This window comes from Lepisosteus platostomus, chromosome 8 (assembly GCF_059453375.1).
Source record: "Lepisosteus platostomus isolate fLepPlt1 chromosome 8, fLepPlt1.hap1, whole genome shotgun sequence".
NCBI lineage: Eukaryota > Metazoa > Chordata > Actinopteri > Semionotiformes > Lepisosteidae > Lepisosteus > Lepisosteus platostomus.
The window spans coordinates 60,163,011-60,182,598 of record NC_142618.1 but is presented as its reverse complement, the minus strand read 5'-3'; the positions used below and the strand labels follow the sequence as shown (position 1 = coordinate 60,182,598).

The 19,588-nt window shown below is 42.9% G+C and overlaps 1 protein-coding gene and 1 long non-coding RNA gene across 4 annotated transcripts in view; one reads left to right on the top strand and one right to left on the bottom strand.

Moving 5' to 3' along the window:
- Positions 1 to 315: 315 nt before the first annotated feature.
- LOC148657638 (uncharacterized) lies at positions 316 to 12,722 on the bottom strand. 3 transcript variants are annotated; one of them, XR_015941025.1, is made up of 3 exons: positions 10,705 to 10,963; positions 5,678 to 5,964; positions 316 to 3,537 (listed from the first exon to the last, which is right to left on the bottom strand). It is a non-coding gene; the product is annotated as an uncharacterized LOC148657638 (long non-coding RNA). The 3 variants fall into 3 exon arrangements; XR_015941024.1 differs by lacking the exon at positions 10,705 to 10,963 and adding an exon at positions 12,573 to 12,722 and having other exon boundaries at positions 316 to 5,964; XR_015941023.1 differs by having other exon boundaries at positions 316 to 5,964; positions 10,705 to 10,973.
- The window catches only part of LOC148657637 (aryl hydrocarbon receptor repressor-like), a 91,641-nt gene continuing 83,122 nt past the window's right edge, over positions 11,070 to 19,588 (top strand). Inside the window, exons 1-3 of the mRNA XM_088644144.1 lie at positions 11,070 to 11,310; positions 11,828 to 11,900; positions 16,035 to 16,216. Coding sequence (XP_088500270.1) covers positions 11,839 to 11,900; positions 16,035 to 16,216 — 244 coding nt within the window. The 5' untranslated portion in view covers positions 11,070 to 11,310; positions 11,828 to 11,838. The remainder of the gene's footprint in view (positions 11,311 to 11,827; positions 11,901 to 16,034; positions 16,217 to 19,588) is intronic.

The window sequence follows — 19,588 nt, the reverse complement described above, 5'->3', positions numbered from 1 at the left end:
GCATTGACTGAACGAGCTTTCAAGTTCAGGGGTCCACATCACCACACTACCTCACCCAGGGATCTTTCGCAATGAGTTAGAGTTAGAAAACTGCGATTTCATTACTCTAGACAGCTCGGGTCTTCAGAGTCATCTGGCAGGCTTCCTATCTGTTCAAATAATCAATCACTAACTTGTGGGGTAGAGAGTTAAACTGGAACATTAAGACAAAAGAGAACTTACAGGTAACAGGAAGCTGTTCAGCTCATTTTGCTTGTTTGGTTCCTAGTAATATAGTACATAGTGTCGTGCCAAACAAAGAGCATCAGCTGAGAGTTTGTGTGTTGAAAGTCGTCTTTATTTCATATGCATATGGAAGTCTTGCTTTTGGACACAAGACTTAAAAGACAACGCTTACAGTGCTCTTTTATACAGTGAAATAAATAATACAAGATACACTCCCACATGACTCTCTGTTTGGATTGTGCCTATATATGATCATTTTAGAAAGCTGACCAGTACATATATTTTCTTTACTGTTGGCTTGCGTGACAAGCAGCCCCTTCTGCTGAATAGACCATTTGTTCCAGGAGAGGTCACTGATCATTTCCCTGAGAACTATGCCAGCTATGCATAAAGACACCATGTGGCTATGTTATCATTTGAGATCAGACATCCTGGGATGGATTTAGTAAAATATAAGTAAAAAGATACCCATAGTTAACAAGATATAATACAAACTTTTAGTGAAAATGTTTAGTTCATTCCTTCTGTAGTGATCCAGGAGTCCCAAAACTAACCCACAGAGCCAGAATCAGAATATCATGATTAGGGAGATCGTTCCAGACCCCAACAAACTTCTGTGTGAAGAATATCCCCCCGTTTTCAAGCCTGAATGCTCTTATACCCGCTGTTGCTGATTGTGAAGAAGTCCAACAAAGATAACTCGTACGGTGGAATTCTGCATTTTGAATAATCGAATCAGGTCTCCACATGACCCTCCCTGTTCCATTAAAGTTTTGCCCTTTCCTGCAAGTTTTAAGTTGTTGTTCATTTAAGGTGACACACACACACAACATCCTAGACTGTGGCCTCAAAATTCCAGAAACCTTTTTATAAGGAAAATGGTTACATATAAAAATAAATACCCCAACCTCCAGGTTTGTTGGCCATATCTTTGCAAATGTATGTGGTCTAAATGGAAATTTGTTACAGATTTTATTTCACAGAAGAGCTCAATTATCCTTTGCTTAAGTGGTTTCCTTCACTGCATTTAACATATTGTGCGTTTTGGATATAAAATAATTTAAATAAATTTATTCAGGTTGACAGCCAAGACACATTTGGAGTACATTAGTTTACTGTGGACATGTGCTACACAAATGTGTTTAATTACTTCTGATCGTTTATTTTTTTTATAGCTGAAGTTATAAATGCATTAAAAACATCTGAAAAAAGTTTTGTGCAAATCTTGTACTTAACAGAAAGGGGACCCTGGTGTCTTTGTCCCCGCTATCCCTCTGGAAATGAAGTTAGGCTTCGTATCCAACCAAGTCCATTCTGGTGTTGGTTATGGGAGAGGTCCAGAAGGCTCCAAGATCACGAGTGATGTAGGACACAGGATTCCTCCAAAGCTCCAGGCTGAAGGGGTGAGGCTAAAGGCAGTTTGGATGTCTGAATGACTGGCAACAGTGGGGAAACATTTACAACAGCTTGCAAAAGTATTCACCCCCCTTCCAGTGATGTCCCACCTCGTTGAATGACCGGTGACGCAGACACTTGTATTTTAAGGCAAATGCTTTCAATCCAGACTCGACTGCTAAAGCTCTGAGCACTTTCATGGGAGAAAGAAGTTAAATGTCAGCAAAAGGATCAAATAATTTTTTTTAAAAATCTAGTGTATGCTGGGAAGGAAATGGAACATCACTGGAAAGGAGTGAATACTTTCGCAAGGCGCTGTAGCTGTAGTGAAGAAAGGAGTTTCGGGTGCATTGCTGCTTTATTAGCTGATGATGTGTTCAAGAAGGCTCTTCTAGGCTCATGACATTCTTGATATGGACCTGTGGTTAAATCTATGGTTTAAATGCGAATGATATATTGACATGGAGAACATCAAACTGGGATATTTTTACGTGCAGCACAAACTCAGACTGAACCTCGGCCCCTGTGCCAGCTACAGCCATTGACATTTCCCCAGACTGAGTCCGTCACTGCGCACATCGGGCTAAAGGTCTCCTGCCCCACCCCCCCGCGAGCCATCGAGAGCACTCTACTGGACCGGATACCATTTCTCAACGTCTGGGACTGGCTTCAGGTAGCTGTCTGGCTCTGGCTGAATATTAATTTGTAAACACAAAAAAGAAAACCAATCAAGATACATTGTTGACTGACTTCACTTTCGAAACCCAGCTTCAGGGTTTCACCAAGATAGCCAGTCATTATGAGGTTTCCTAAGTCACTCTAAATCACCAGCGGCTAACGGCTGGAAGCACTTGTAAGTTATCAATCAAATAGGCACGTAATTTGTTTAAGACAACTCTGGTCCTTGAGGGATGATTAAATTATCTCTAAATGTCTTAATTTAGCTGATACTCTGATCAGTTAAATTCTTCTGTGTTTCTCGAGATGAATGATTGCGTTGTTGACAATAAAGCTTTAGGACTGGGGCTTTCACATCCCTTTTTGTTCTTCCCTTTTACTTCCCGGGGGGAAAGAAACATCGATTGGCAGCATTCTCCAGTAATACCCAGTATCCTGACAGTTCTAGTCCGCACAGCACGCTCAGAGGACATTTCTACGCACTCAGACTGGCCTCTGAGCCCCACACTTTGACAAGCGTCTTTGCGTGTCCTTACAGAAATTCTGTCTCTTACAAATGTGTGTTGTTTGTATTCCCTGTCTCCAAATCATCCTCTTAAATTCCCTCTTAAAATAATACAAACACCAGCCTCTAACCAAAAAAGGGCCATTTCAGTGAATGTTGTTCTTCTAATACTGGAAGCGGTCCGCCTGCCCAGTCAAACAGTCCCTGCCACTCTCATGCAATCCACACTGCTACTCATGGACGGCCTGCTCTGCTGAGGACGTGTAGGCGTTCCTTTGTAATTGTCAAGATGATTATGCCTTTCTAGGGAGTCAGGGATTTGTTATGTCAGCAGATTGAGAAAGGAAAAACAAGCACCACTGCCCAGCACTGCAGCTGAATTTTCCACCACAGTTTGCCACAGAGCCCAGATGACCAGCCCTCATTATTGCCTCCATTTATATACTGTTCAGACCAAATCACAACATTAGAACGCAGAAAAGGATCCGAACAAGAGGAGGCCATTCCACCCATCTAGCCTGTTAGGTTAACATGCGACAACTGGGCTGCAGATCTCCTCCAGCTTTCCTGAAGAAAATCAGGGTATCGGCTTGAACCACATAGGTTTGTTTCAGACTCCCACAGTTGTTTGGAGTAAACTAATAGGAAACTGCATTTAAGATGGAGAACTGTCTTCAATGCGATTTCTCTTTTGTTTACCCCAGTGTCTTCTGGTTTATACATCACTGGTGGTCCTGAAAAAAGTGCAGCAGGTTAGCTTTCATAAAACAGACTATGAAGTACAAGCGACGCCTGTTTCCACAGACAAGGACACTTTAAACTAAGAAATACACCATATGTACAGTATAAGAAGGTGTAGCAATCCAGTACATTTTTATTTGAAATTTGCATCTTTTCTGTCACCTTTTTCAAGACAGCTTCTAAGTTTCACGCATACTTTTAAGGCACACCTTTTATGGATAAAGTACCAGATAATTCAGACAAAAGAATGTGATGGGATGGAAAAAGCTGACTTTCTAATCAAGGAGGCAGGAAACGGCCACACGGATGCTTGGTGAAAGTTATTGCTGAACCTTCATTATTCATTTAGGTGGTTCCCTAATTGATCGAATTGCACAGCCTGTTTGTGGGTACGGTATTTTGTCACTGTTTCAGCTATAGGTGTCACATGTCAAAGTGGGGGACACTTTGCTTTTGATTTGATTTTAAAATTCCTTCAAATGGCAACAGGGAGCTTAGAAGCCAGTAACGAGTCGGGGGCCTCCAATTAAACAGGCATGCGTCTCTCCGTGGGGACTGCTCTGCCTCCTAGTGAAGCTCCTCCAGGAACAGTAACGTTCTTCTGCAGCAGCTCTCTGTAGTCCCCTTCCCCCTACATGTCACAAGCATTGACCAAATTAGGTCATTAATGCTCCTCAGGGAGTCATGAAAAATTATTTCTTCGCATACGAACATACAAAATGATTTAAATTGCAGATGTTCTCTCATTAGGGCTTCTTTGTTGTTTGCAGAAGGAAGAAGAGAATTCCTATTAATTAACTCAGTAACATTCTAATTCAAAGCTCTCAGTAGCTGTCACGTTTGTACAAATATTCTGTTCTCCTGAAATATTAAAGTCGTCTCCTTTATCTCAGATGTTCATTCAGTTTTTCTCGGCTGAATTTTTTTCAATCACCCTTTTTCTTGTTTTGAACAAAAGCAGGCAACATAATTTCAACAGCGCTCCTGTGGCGTTTTAGCCAGCGCCGGTGTATTTTACCATTTGTCTTTTAAGATGAAAAAACATGTTAGCCAAATTTCATTGATTGTACTATTTAAATGGGTGCCATAAAATATTGAATACAGAGATGAAGAGCATGGATGCTTCTTTAAAGACAGTGGTGTTAAAATTATCCAAAACATTTTTTTTAAAAGCTGTACAGCGCTTTACAGTTACATAGAATAAACAAATTCATTAATTAATTAATTAATTAATTAATTAATTAATTCATTAATTAATTAGCGGTTTGCCAGTCCTAGTCACTGGCTACGTGATAACTGCTTAGTTGGCCAGACCATATGCTAGCAGTTGCGTGCAAGAACTTGCTGTTTTTACTGCTGTGAGAGCTTAAAGATGCTTAAGACAAAGCTGATCTTAAAGTGGGCTGCTCTACGACACACTGAGACTACTCCCAGAGATGCTATGGGATTTAGACCGACACAAAACCCTAATTGAGAGAAGCCCGGCAACACTGACCAGCCTTGCTCTTCCCCAGGTGAAACACTGGAACTCTGTCCCCAAAGCGTGATGTCTGGGCGATGACTTGGGCACTGGATTTCTGTACTTTAAAGAACCAAATCAAGTCACTGTGCCATTAAAGTTTTGCCCTTTCCTGCGAGTTGTACGTTGTTGTTGATTTAAGGGGACACACACACACAACATTCCATTGTGAGGATTTTGGAGGATTTCCAGGAGAAATGAAACAGAATAACAGTGTGGAGCCAGTAACATTAAAGCTGAGTGTGAAATCCTGTATATTGCGAATAGGAATCAGTCATGTAGGTAAGGATTATATACATTACAGTATAGGAGGATCAAAATCTTTTCCTTGGGCTTTTGAGGACACCCATGTGCTTTATTAAGTAGGTATTAATTAAAGGTCGAATTTAGCAGAAATCAAGGTATGAAATTCAAAAGTGATCAGAAAAAAAGAACAGTCTCTTACCTGCTGAGAATAACTAGCCTGTATCGCAAGCGATGACTAAGCAATATTTAATGACAAAACATGCAGTTTATGTATCTAGACTTTTGTATATTTTATACTTAAGCAATGTAAAAAGTCAATGCAGACTCAGTAAAGAAATATTCACATATGAAAAGATGCGTCGGATTACCTGCAGGGTACATTTTTTCATGGGAAGCCTTTCCCATCCAGCAGAGCGAGGTAGAAATCGAGCAGGAGTGATTCGGACTGACGGGCGTGTTGTGAACTGGCTGGGACTTCAGGCTTCACAGCTGCCTTTGCAAAGGAAACGGGAAGAAGGGATCTGCCGTGACAGACTCCCGGATAAAGGAGCCGGATAAAAGACACATGTGATGTAAAAGCGCGGGGTATTCTCCAGTCTCACCAGATCCCGGAAGATGCCATCAGCAGCTATGACAGATTTATCACACCTTCAGCCTGCAGAGAAATAAACCGCTATGATGTAACAGTATAAATAATGGACTTGTGTTCCCAGGGGTCTGACTTCCTGTATAAATATTCACGCAGTTTTGCCACCACAGTAGGTGAAATCTCATCCGAAGCATCCGAAGAGGTGCCACGATTGAAAAAAACATTTTTCTTTATATCTTTTTAATATAAAAAAATTAACAGAGATGACTCAAAGCTAGTCAAAGGAATGCCCGCCGTCTGCATGTATTATTAAGACGAATGCACTTCTGGTTCTCGGTAGAATTAAACATTTAAAACACTGGAAAGCTACACAAGAGCTAACAAATCGTCGCTGTGCAGCAACACCTGGTAGAATGAAGTCGCTTTCAAGTCCACATTAAACAGCCTCCAGGTCAGGAGACTGCACAGGAATTCTGCACTACACGCAGGGAAATCAGTACGTGTTCAGGCTGTTGTTACATTACTACTTTCATTCTGTTTGGCCTGCTCTCGAGCAAAACAACAGCAGTTTCACAAGATCACAAACTGTAGCTTTGTGGGTGTGAACCACTTACACCAGGGTTAAGAAAATTAGGTTCAGATCAGATGCACATTATGAAATGAACATACATTTTCCATTTGCACCTGAAGCGATTATTGACTTGGTGTCAAGTCTAATCAGATACCTGTCTGATATAATTGCTATCACACATTCCATGACCCATTACATTTCTCTTCAGGAAAGAAAGAATATTTATAAGTGAGAAGCTGTATGTCCTTCAAAACACAGCTGAATCCCCGCTGTTCTGATGACTGTTAGCTACAAGGTAATGTTCTTGTTTTCTAAGGAAAACCGAGTACTCATGGTACTTGTGCTTTGAAGTTACAAATCTAGAGAAAAAGAGATTTTGTACAATAGCTGGTTCTTTATCTTAACATACATAAATGTACCTATATACTGTAGAATGCTCCAGTCTTCTAGAATCTATTAATGATACTGTGAATTCAATTCATTTCTGGTTTTGTAATTAAAATTTAATGTAATTAATTTAATAGCCTTCATGATAAAATATGTCATTTTCCTTTCTTTTAATCCACAGCAATTACATCTGTCCCACCAATCAGAATTACCAGACTGCTGTTCGGTATTGCAGCCTAGTGATAAGCTTACAGTATATACAGTACAGTACAGTACTCTTTAGTTTCAAATACTGATTTATACAACTGGTAGATCACCAGGGCATGTTGCATAATTCCACCTCATATTTCAGTGACCATTGCATTCTTTTTCCTAGATATCTTGGGGTTTTTTTTTAATGAATACCTCACATATTATAAAGAGAAGTAGCCTTGGCTTAAAGTTGAGCAATTGCTTGTCACACACATTACATCCAGTGACATTTTCACAGAAATTTAAACACTCTGCAGATAACCCTTATCAAAGAATCATGTATGTTTGACAAAGAATTTCAACAGAACTTATTAATTGAAAGGTACCAATCAAAATAAAAACAACAACAAGTTAAATTAAAAAGTAAAAAATAAATCAAATATATATACTGGAAAACACTGTGGGTAGTGAATTTTTTTTCTGAAAAACAAAAATCCATTTTCTCCGAGAGATTTTTAATTCTAGAACATTTTCAAAAGTTAAAAGTGGAAGTCATCTTTAAATCTTTGCAATTACAAAGCAGCAAAATACAATACCACAAAACTGGAAACAGGGTGTATCACTCTTCAGGAGTACGTGGGTCCACATTTAAACCTGCAAAATCTCAATTCTCACAGTCCATCACACAACCTCACATACTGCACCGGGGCAATTTGAGTTAATCTGTTTCACCACTACTGTTGGAGAGAAAGACTGGAGTGTTGGGATAATGCGGCGCACATTATTAGTGATATTAATTTCCATCTGGGAGTGGTCTGGAGTCACAAACGTTTGCAGAGTGTGTTTGTGTCTCTAATGTAAGACTAAAAGAGTGAAAGTAATGTAATGGTTCACAAAACGGACCTAATGTGTAAGGTTTTTATTATGTCTTCTCTTTTAGTCTTCCGGGTTCCTTAAGATGAGTTGTAATCTTGTAATCTATATAAACCAGTTTCCAGCTTCTAATTCAATTAAAAGAAAATTTACAGCTGCAGGCTTTTTGATGCTATATGAACAAATGTTACTGTTTATGTAATATGCTAATCCAATGAAGTATTTTGCATAATTGTGCAGATCTGCACAGTAACTGTTATAGTGACATTAGTCTTATCCTCAAAGTTCAGCGAGAAAAACGAATACAGTATAAGCACTGCATATATTAAATCTACTGTGCATAAAGGTATATGGTTTTTTAAACTGGTGAAAAATGTATTAAGGCAATATTTAGTTACTGTATGTGGAACTATTTGGAAACATTGTATAGTAGTGATAATACCTTTAGGGTTTATCTGTTTTTTCTTAAACAGTACATTGTACATTGTATCAGATAAACAAAGTTAAATGTGCCTTGCTTATTTAATGGAATAAGTAATAGGTTTATTCCATGCTGAAAAGAGAAGAAAGAAAACACAACATTTCGGCTGTGAAGCCTTCTTCAAGTGTGACACAACAGACGAAACGTTGTGTTTTCTTCTCTTTTCAGCATGGAATTAACCTATTATTTGATCCTTTGCAGAGTACGCATGCTGACGCAGCTCCCCACCTGAACTTGCTTATTTAATGGTATTTATACAGTATGTAACCAGAAACTGACGGTCATACTCTGTTATACTTTTTCAGTGGGTAAAGGACAACAGCATAGTAGCACCTGCCCACGGCCAGATGTCAGAGGGGTGAAAATGTAATTAACTAGTCGGTTAATGCAGAACCTCTATTCACAAAAGAAGCCCGTGAACTTTTGAGCGAAACTGTATTCATTTTTCGAAGCAGAACTTTTTTCCTAAATAGGTTTTTAGAGGAGGAAGAAGGTGACACAAAATAACACAAATTATACGGTACAAAGCCCTATTGAACGTGCTGAAAGTTTGATATTGATAATTTGACTTAAACCAGCCAGGTGTCCTGAAAAAAAAAGAAGCACTGGTATGAATCGGCGCTTAATCGATTTCCGCAATGACAGACGCTGTTTCACTTCACGTGCGTGCAAGAAGCAGGGATACATGTATTAAAACTATAATAAAGATCACTAACATTAGCACTGGCATGGGTGGTACTGTAACTAGGCTCTCCATCTACAGTAGTTGTGCACTTGACAAGCGGTAATCCTGTCCTGAGCTCCTGCCTGAGACTTGCTCAATATTGTGCAGTATATTATAGACACATGGTATAAAACATGGTTTGGGAACAGTACAGTCTGGCGAGGATTTAGTTCAGCAAAAGGCTGAGAGCTTGACGAGATCAAATAAGTTTCGTAACATGTCTTCAAATTCAAAGCCAAATTCAGAAGCTGTGATATTATTATCATGGATGTCTTATTTTACTGTCGCTACAACATTAGACACCAGCTGAAAGACGAGACTGGTTAATTGCTCAAACGTTCCAGGTTAATTGTTTTCTGAACCGCTGTCAAATAGCTGGGTGGTTGCATCACACACACACTTCAAATATTAACACGCCAAAGGCAAACCTGCGAATTGTCGGAATTGTGTGTATTCCTGACAGTAAATTAAAAGAGTAAGGCGATTAAGAAAATCCCTAAGTGTTATTTTACTGGTGCGCAGAGAATACAGGATGGAGAAGTCTTGTTCATTGCTTCAATGCAGTGTAGTGAACGAGAATAGATAACGTGTGTGAAGGGTTCCCATTTGAACGCGTCTGTGACCCCAAACTCCCGTTCAGAACATCCATTTCTTAGTTCAGGAAGAGCAGCAGGTTTTGTAACCGACTCAACGGCCTCAACAACCACCTGACCTCAAACCTATCAAAATTTTACAGAAATCGTACAGATGAGTGACACAAAGATCGCAACCAGCCCGTGCTCTCTATACGATTGGACGACCAAAGTCGCGAAAAACAGGCACTGGCAGAAAAGCGTTTGGCAGGAGGCTGAGAGCGCGTTTCTCCTTGTTATAACGAGGGGTGGATTCCGGAGAGACGTTTTGCAGTCAAAAGACGGGAAATCGTCATTCGTTTCACTTATGTTTATGTTGTAAAAGGACCTGCACAGATACACTTAAAGTTTAAGTTGTTTCTTTATTGGTTGTAATTGTGTAAAACTCTCCAGGCGCGCCCGTAGTTCTTTCCGCTAGTACAGTATGTGTAGAGTTTACTAGCATCCGCATAACTACACCACGTTACACGAGTCGTCCACGGATATCATTTATCACCAGTTTGGTCGTTTATATAGAAGATATAAGCAGTACGAGCTGCACCTGGCGATTAGCATTCCTAATGCTGTATACGTAAACCGCGGATTGAAACCCACGACAGGTAACGCACACGACGTCGGTTACAAACAGGACGCAATGTCACAACCCCCATGGATTACCGTTAAAGCCAAACGTATTTGCTTTTGAAAATATTTTTTTAACACGAGATGGCAACTAGCTGGAAGGCCCCGTGACCGCTTTTTGAACTCCAGTCGGCTTTCGCCGTCCGTCCTCCCAATCTGCGCTTTTCCGAGCCGTCGAGTCCCGAGTCTACGAAAAACACATTAAAAAAGCCCACACTGCAGTCCCGGCAGGTTCGGCGACAGGGTGCGCACACAAACGTGAAGATGATCAAATCATACCGTAGATCTACCAACAGCAAATTAATAAAACCAACCAACCGCGTACTTCGACACGTCTTTCTATATTTACATCTCCAAAGGCACCGCCTGAGAAAGACAAACGCGTATGCTTCTCTAATGATGCCGCTTCAGGAGAGAAAAAAAAAACACCACAAAAATCGGATTTGTTCCCCGCACGCCGGCGAGAGCCGTGTCGGCAGGCAGCCTGGAAATCGCCTGTCTTCTCCCAGCACACAGTGTCCTCTCTGAAGCCGGCGAGACCAGGGCTACATGCGCTACCGGAGATTTGTAGTGGATGGCTTTGCGTGTGATCCCTCCCCTCGCTCTGCGTGCGTGTGTGTGTGTGTTGCTGAGTGTTTGTGTGAGGCTCAGAGAATTGCGTGCGAAGAGCTCGGCTTGTCATTCAGAGGAATCTGCCACCTGAAACACAAGGAAGTGAACCGACTCAATAGGGTATAAAACATCAACCGCATCGGCGTCTAGCAAGGCAGGCTGATAAACCGATCTGTTCGGCGCGCCGCTGCCTTCACCTTTTCCTTGGGATCTGGAATTTCAAAGCCATCACATAAATCCGAAATTAATAAAGTAAACTCATTGCATGCTACTCTATTAAAAGTGTTCTGGAATCAGGATAGATTATCAAAGCGGTTCGGTAAGTGTAACGGAGTTTTTTTTTGTGTGTGTGTGTCTTACTTTATAGAACGGAGTTTCCGAACATCGCTCTTTTCAAGTTTTTATTTGTCGACAAACCGCTTGACAAGTTAGTCTAATGCATCTCCTCCAAGCCGGTCGGGTAGCGGCAGCACGCAATGATCTCGCTTGCGCCTGAGATCCATCGCGCCGCTCCTGAGCATGAAGCGATTGGTTTGCTAGTGTAAACAGGGCAGAACCACGCAGGCATCCAGGCTTTTACAAGCGAAACGTCTTTCTCTGGCCTGCTATGCACCCGTTATTGTTTAAAGCAAGGCGTTCTCACTATGTTGCAAGGGTCAATTTGTATTTTGTTTTTTTTTGGGGGGGGCGATACAACTTTTTCTTTTCTGTCCCGTGTGTAGTTGACGCCGGTTTCCTTGCCCGTGCAGTGACCCGCAATGACAGAAACGATGCGTGCTTTTGTTAAGTCTGCTCTAAAGGAAGGGTTTTTTTCCTGCACCTGTTACCTTTTCCAGAGTCCGAGGTCATGATTCCACCCGGGGACTGCATGTATGCTGGCAGGAAGAGGAGAAAGCCCGTTCAGAAACAGTTAAGTAACGCGCTGATGCTGTCAATGGTCTTTCTGCGGAATACCGCTGTTTAATTATACTGGTCAAATATCAGCTCACTGCTATGTCACCCAGAAAGATTCTCAGAAGTTAATTAGATGTCAGAAAACATGCCCCCCGTAAACGAAGCTGTTAACATACCGTGTACATTAGACACAGTACTGTAACTGTATACTGTATAGACTGAAGTACTAGGAAGGTGATCTACGGTTATTCATGAAATGCTACTTTAATTGTCGTTGTGTATGTATGTGTCAAAAATCCAGTTTAACGATTTCTTTCTTCTTGTGTTTGAGGTCTTAGCTCTCGTCCCGGCGGCGGAGAGGTGTTGGGTGTCTTAGATGGTGATGAAGGGAGTTTAACAGTTTCAACCCGTGATTCGCGTTTTTCACGCACGGAGCTCGAATCGCCCCAGTGATCCTGGAAGTTCGTTTTTTAGTTAGTCTGACGGAAACAAGACACACAGTATTGATTTTACATGAAACATGTCGACTTGCAAATGCGGTTTGTGCACGGCACCTGCCTCTGTGAAAGCTGAAGGAAAATTAGGAATATACAGAGGTTAATATCGCTCCAGAAAAATAGTCTATTTTCACGCTGCAGAAATGTACATTAGTTTCTTAATGTGGTAGCATTAATATTCAACTCTTACCAATATACGATATTTCCCTTTTTAAGAATAATCTGCCATCCGATTATGCGCTATATAAATTCCATCCTCAGCCTGTTGTCCGCGGTTAGTGTGTCCAGTTCGGTATCCCTGTATCCCTGGAAAACTGCCCCCCTCCGAAACGCGCACGCGTCGGACGCCTGATCTCCCCATATAAAGTGATTTTTCTGTAACACATAAGGACAGAGGATGCACATGGTTTTTGTGTGCTTCCGTTCGAGTTCCCCTTTAATTCGCGTGGCAGTGGTATTATTTTCTAATCTCAGGCAGTGTATTTAAATACACCGAGAAACGGATACAAACAGGGGCAAACACACCAAGGGCTGCTTTTATATCCGTGTCGTACTAAGCAAAGGCTCAGACATGCTCACATGATCTGCCTGCATCGTGAAGTGTCCTGGAAAGTTTTGTGGAGATACTGGATTTGAGACACCTGTTATGCGACATCAGCCAATACCTCTACAGTAAGGTTTTCACGTTCAACGAAGTGGTGTGATTTAAAATGTGTGCCTTGGTCAACAATTACTGCCACCGTGTGACAGGTTAGCATTTTATATCGCAGAGGCTGGGTAACGGGCCGTGAGTTGGTACCGTACAGTACAATTTCAGCGCCTCTAGAAATTCGTGCGTGTCTGGCAGGTCAGATGATCATATCAGCGTAAATTGTGATATAGTCTTCGATTATTGGTCAGCTAAGTATAAAAGTCGATCCCGGCGTCCCTGTAGCACCTTCATTCAGAGCTTACTATACAGTTTTGAGATAGTCTTGCCTTGCAGGACAATAAACAGCGCATACCGCAGGATTATAAGATAATTGTCATTAATACATACTGTACATGCGTAGTAGAATATATTGCTATAGGTCTAGAAGTGAATGAATAATTTAAAGATATTTTAATAATCTTTAGTATTTGACTATGAAAGCACAAATCACAGATTTTTAGCCTCAGTACACTTACTGGATTAGCCCGTGGCTTGTCTGACGGTAGCAGGGACCCCTCTGCTGACAGGACAGAAACGAATGAGGTAGCACTTTGGTAGGACCTGCGTTTTGACGGTTCTCAATTGTTGCACCTACCTGTGCATCAGCCTCTCCAGCCACTTTTCTGCTCGCATGTTCGTTTGAAACCAGTCTCCCATCGTCCTCCTGGTGGGGCAGAAACCACCCTGTTAGTCTTGAGTGTCTTGGTGACGGACGGACTCCACAGGAGAAACTCGGGCGTCTGTGGGGTCCTCTGTAGCCGAGACTGGAGCTGCAGAGGTTGATAACTTTGACCACCAGAGAGCTCTCTGACTTGAACTGTGTTGAAGTGGTCCTGGGTGCGTTGTGTCTGTTCTCAGCCCTCTTTCATCCCTGTGGAAATCAAGGTGACTTTCCAGAACCCTTCCTAAACTTTTTTTAGGAAGCTTTCTTTCAACACATTTTAGAGGTATGCCATAGCACGTGGGCAATGTGGACATCGTGCGTTTAGAAATACAGTATATGAAAGTTTTTTGCTGTTACGCTGTTGCTGGATTCAGTATGCAATTTTACACTTCTTCACTCATTTTATTCAATTGTAACTCATCAGTGCTGAACACTCCTGATGTACACCTTCATTTTCTTTTCGTTACAGTACACCAAGGGTATGAGCACATTGCGCGGCAGCTGTAGATATCCACGTTGGTAAAGAGCACGTTTATGTTCACTGGCAGTGTGCTGTGCCTAGACTTGGCAAGGTGTGAATGGGAGTTGGCTGTTTGTAAAAGGCAGCGATGCACTAACATGCTGTGTGGGAGAGAACCTCGGGCCGCTCCTGAGACGGCAGGAGGGAGTCTGTGGAGCGGGAGGCTCGGTGTGCGATTAGTCGTCCTGGTGCGCCTGGGTCCGGTCGTTTCTCTGGGCAGTGGTCTGTTACGCCTGCCCCACACCACAAGGCTGTCCAAGAAGGACTTCATGTCTTTCCACAGTGTTGGACGGATATCATCTGGGGGGAAATGAAAGCTAAATCTTCAATAAACTTTCCCCTTTTTAGGATTAATTTTTCTCTTTGGCCACGCAAATAATTGCAGCACAATAATGGGCAGCAGAACAATCTAACGCTGTCATGAACATACAGTACAATGGCTAAATATAGTGTTGTGTAAAAAACACTTCAGTGACAGTCGGAAAACAAGTATGGAGTGGGAATATATACATACTGTATACAAGAAAAATAAATGAGAATATATTACATGTGAAAAAGAAAAGTAATATTAATATTATAAGTAAGTGTGGTTGTTATCAATTAAAGGTTAATAATATCTTTTAAGCGCAAGGTGTTCCAGTTTGCCAGTTTTCTCAGGGCCGTGTTTAAAATAGAAGAAGGTCACAGTGCCGGAGAAGGACCTCACATGGAGAGGGGCGTGCACTGCTTCCCCTTGCATTGAGTAGTTAAGAGTAATGATGGTGCCTTTAGGAGTTAAGTAGTTAGCACATGGCAAAAACGCCCTAATAAAACCAATCTAAGCCCTGCGCGCTGTGAAGTACAAATCGTAATGGGGGAAAAAAATGAACTTCGCACATCTTAAAAATCTTAAAAAACGTTTAAAAATCCAAGAAGGAACTCAGTCTGCTGGATCTTCAATCGGCAGGGCGATGGCGAGGGCGTTAGCGCTGGGGCCTCCCGGGCCTCGGGTTCGAGTCGTTCGGGTTCGGCCCCGCCTCAGGCACCTGTCTGTGTGGTGTTTGCGTGTTCTCCCCAGGCTCACATGGGGGCTCTCTGGGGGGGTACTGCAGGGCCCACCCACCTCCCGAGGAGCCGGCGGGGTCATGCAGGATTAGCTGCTTGCAGCCTTCCCCTCTCTGTGACTCTGGGCCTGGGAGCGAGCAGGTGGCTTAGAGATGGAGAGTAAATCTTCAAGTCTGAGATGTGTGTGAAATCAGTGTGCAAGAGCACACAGCGGGAGGTAATTCAGCCTATTGGATATCAGAGACTCACCTTCTCTAAACTCCTTCAAATCCAGACTCAAAACCTTCCTCTTTAGAAGAGCCTTTACTTCACTGGTTCCATTCTTTACCCCTCTGCTCCTACGGTATTTAGTACTCCCATCTACTGTCTCCTCGGCGTATTCTCATCGTGTTTAACTCGTGTATTCTTTGTTGTTTATGTTTAATTGTTGTTGTGGCTGTTGTCATTCTGTGAAGCGCTTTGAGAAGCCACCTTTAAAGGCGCTATGTACAATAAAGTTTATTATTATTATTATGGTCCGGCCAGTTCATCGACAGTCTGGGGAGGGGAGGTCAAGCCCGCCGGTGGGGGCGTCGGGGGCTGAAAGGGAGCTGAGGGGAAGGTAGAGTCAGGGCCTGCAGACAGTGTGCGCGCAGGGCGAGTCCCTTCAGGAAAAAAGGGCATCCTTCCCCCCCCCGCGGTCAAGCCTCTGGCTGTTCTCTGAAACGCCCTGAGCTCTCGATTCTCTCGGCAGAAAGCCGGCGGTCGTAAGCGAGAAGTCCAACCCCTCGAAGAGGCACAGAGATCGGCTCAACGCGGAGCTGGACCGGCTCGCCAGCCTCCTGCCCTTCTCCCCGGACGTCATTTCCAAGCTGGACAAGCTCTCCGTGCTGCGGCTCAGCGTCAGCTACCTCAGGGTGAAGAGCTTCTTCCAAGGTAGGGCCCCGGGTCTGGGGAATTCATGGCTCCGGGAAGCTCGTGTGCCGTCCGTGCGCGCCCGGTGAAGGCAAACAGAGGGAGCGGCTCCCGGGATCGGGATACGCAGGCCCAGTGTTCACAGCGCGAAGACGGAGGGCCCGGCTCACTGCGGCACTTCCAGGCTCTCTGAGTGCACGGCTGCGGCTGGCCTCTTGAGCAGAGCCCAGTGAATGTCGCAGACGTGTAGCCACTGTCCAGCAGCAGCCAGAGCACGGAAGAGGCCCCGTGTGTCTGCAGTGGTTTGAGGGAGGCCAAGTCATTCACCACCAGCCTTAGGATATTTGTCTGTCCTCAGCCATAAATCCCTGAGCGTCATAGTGCCGGATGCTGTCTCTTCTACAAGTGCATGCAAGTGGCTTGTTCAAAAAGTGCGTGAGCCCAGACTACTGGCTTCCTTAAACCCAGATGCGGTTGCTTTAAAAGTTGAGCAGGTGGAAATATGACATATATTACGTCATTAAAGAGCATCTTGAAACAAGGCAGGGACTGCAGTGTGCCAATGCTCGAATTCTGTCCTTCAAAAATAGTTGCAGCAGTGCTTCTGAGGTCGCAGAAGTGATCAGGAAAGAAACTGAATTGATGGCTCATTGAAGCTTTCTCTGTTCTTGCCAGCGTCTTGTGAGGATGCTTGGTACCTCGTCTTTAACGTATGGCACAGTTTCTGCCCTTGGGATGTTATGAATGGCACCAGCTTGGTGCGAATCCGGAGAGGTGAGGTATGTGTGGCCAAAGTCACCTGTGATCATTTGTTTCGTAATTATTTGAAGAAATCAAGTTGATTTGCTTGAGGGTGTTTGTAGTCAGGCCGAGGCACAAAGAGTGGGAAAATGCCAACAAGACACATGGACGGTGACCTACAGATGACCCAGCTATTAAAGGATCAGGACTCCAGTGTTCTCATTTGACCTGCCTTTATAAAGGAACTGACTCCCCCTGGCATGCTCCTTAAAATTCCTGATCCCGAGCCCTTAATTCATATTTCACCAGGTGCAGCAGTTAACAAGTATCTCCAAGGCGGCTCAGATGAAAGCCTCACACATGGTAGGCACATGGGGTGCCCCTTACTGGCAAGAAAACCAAGTCCTGTAATGTGGCACAGAGCACAAGTACTTATTAGGTTATAAAAGATATCAAAAGCAAACTTTTGGGAAGTGTGCATTACACTGCTGGGGAAATCGAGCTAGGGTTAAAATGGGAACGTTCAGGAAATGGCGCTGGGCGCCTGTTGGACCTGTACAGTATATGGCCAGGACTTCTGGGTGAAGATTCCTGAGCTTCCGAGCCCTAATTTGACAAGTCTCGGGTAACCAATTGAGGGACCTGAGCACCGAGGAAGACCTGGGTTTATAACCTACTGCATGTATTGTAGTTATTGAATTCGTTCAAACAGCACGAGATTCAGTTTGATAGCTTTTATTTTTGCTACCTTATTCTGAGGTTAGTAAAATCTCTGTGGGGCAGGGATCAATTAATCAAGGTCCAGGAGGCCGTGAAGGCAGACACTAGCGCCCCTGCACCCAACCTACCAGTTCTACATCTTGCAACATTACTCATTCTAAATGTGGAGCTATGACTGTCAGTCATAAGAAAACATCCAGAATAACAGCCTTGTGCCTTACTTTTGGACAGTACACTAGATCTGTAATCTCGCAGAAGCAGAATCTCACTAATCCCCTTTTTTCTCCAGTTGATTAAACTGTTTTTCATCAGGGCTTGTTTTTAACCAATTGACTGAATGTCATTAACCAGCATGTACTGTACTGTAGGAGCAGACAGAGCGACTGGACTAAGGAATTCTGTATGAAACTATGTGGTAGCAGAGTCACTGATGAAGGTTGGAGCTCCGATATTGATGATGTGAAAATATAGTTTTCACTCCCAAATCACTGACCATCACCTCCAGGGAAATGACTAAAGGTCACAGTTCCGCCTGTAGCACACAGCTCCTTCACTCAATGTGTCGCACCCTTCCGCCCGAAATCCAGGTTGTAAATCTGCTCATTTGCCCCAAGACGAGCATCAGCTGCTGTAACTGGGCCATGTGGGGCAGCTACACAGTGAGCTCAGACAGGCTTCGGTCGCCAGGGCAGCAGCGTGGAGGACAGGTGAGGGCTCTGGGGCACACGGGTGTGGGGTATAACCCTGCTGTTGTGCCCCTGAAGGAGGTGCCAAAAGCCTCCCTTTGTGACCGGATGTTCAGGTCCAGGCCGTCATCATCAATAGGAAATTGTTCTCAAATAACCCATCTCAATAAAGGATAAAAAAAATACAGAAGTGAGAATTTACATTTCATGCCTGGTGTCCCCTAGTGCCTTAAAGATGCCATTTCTTCATTTAACACTTGTTCGAATCCCTGGTGAGGCACATACTGTACCCCTGGAGCAAGGTGCTTCGCTCAGATGCTTCCAGTATAATGTCTTATAAATGGGCACAGAAGAAACCTGCTTTGGATAAAATACAATGTTTATCCAGGATGTTCCATTCCCATTGCTATTGTTGTTGATATATTCAGGATGTTCCTTTGAGGTCTGACTACGTTTCTCACTATGAACCAGCAAGAATAAAACAACGTGTGCTGTACCGAAGATTTTGCTGTGTAATAACTTATCTCGAGTAGTTCTTGAAATTCAGGCAGGATCCACCGAGGTGTTTCCTCCAGGGTGACAGTTAAAAGATTCCTAGTACAGCACAGGCTTCTGAGAAGCATACTAGATGGATTGACAATCTGTTTGTTTCTTAGAAAATTTGAGTTTTGCCCCAAGAATGAAATGCTTTTACTTAAGTATTATGTAAGATTTATAGTTGAAATGGGGTGTGCTTTACAACACTGTTTAAAAGTACACTTATCTAAGAAAAAGGTCTCAATTTCTTGGGTAGATGTTTATAGAAAAACTGAACTGTGTCATTCAGGTGCTTCCTAATTAATATATCACTTTGCTCATTTTTATGCATTTACAGTATATAGCTTCCTCTTCTGTCATTGCTCTTCTTAACTATGCTAGTAACTTGTTTGATCACAGTAAAAAGGATGAATTAGTTGATAATCCAGCATGTCGTTTAGAGAATAGAGCACAATACAGGATGTTCTCTGGCAGACCATGAGTTAATATCATAAGAAGAGAAAATGCAAAGCTTTGCCTCTACATGTGCTGTACAGTAGGCGTTAATGATACGTTTCTATAGCTTGATCTTCAGATAGATAATCATATTGCCTTCATTTGAAAGTACATTAATTACTTTGGTTTCTCAATAGTGGCCAGAACCAGTCATTAAGACTAGCAGTTGAAATCATGACTTTCTTAAGACCTGAAGCAAAAGTCTCTGTAAAGT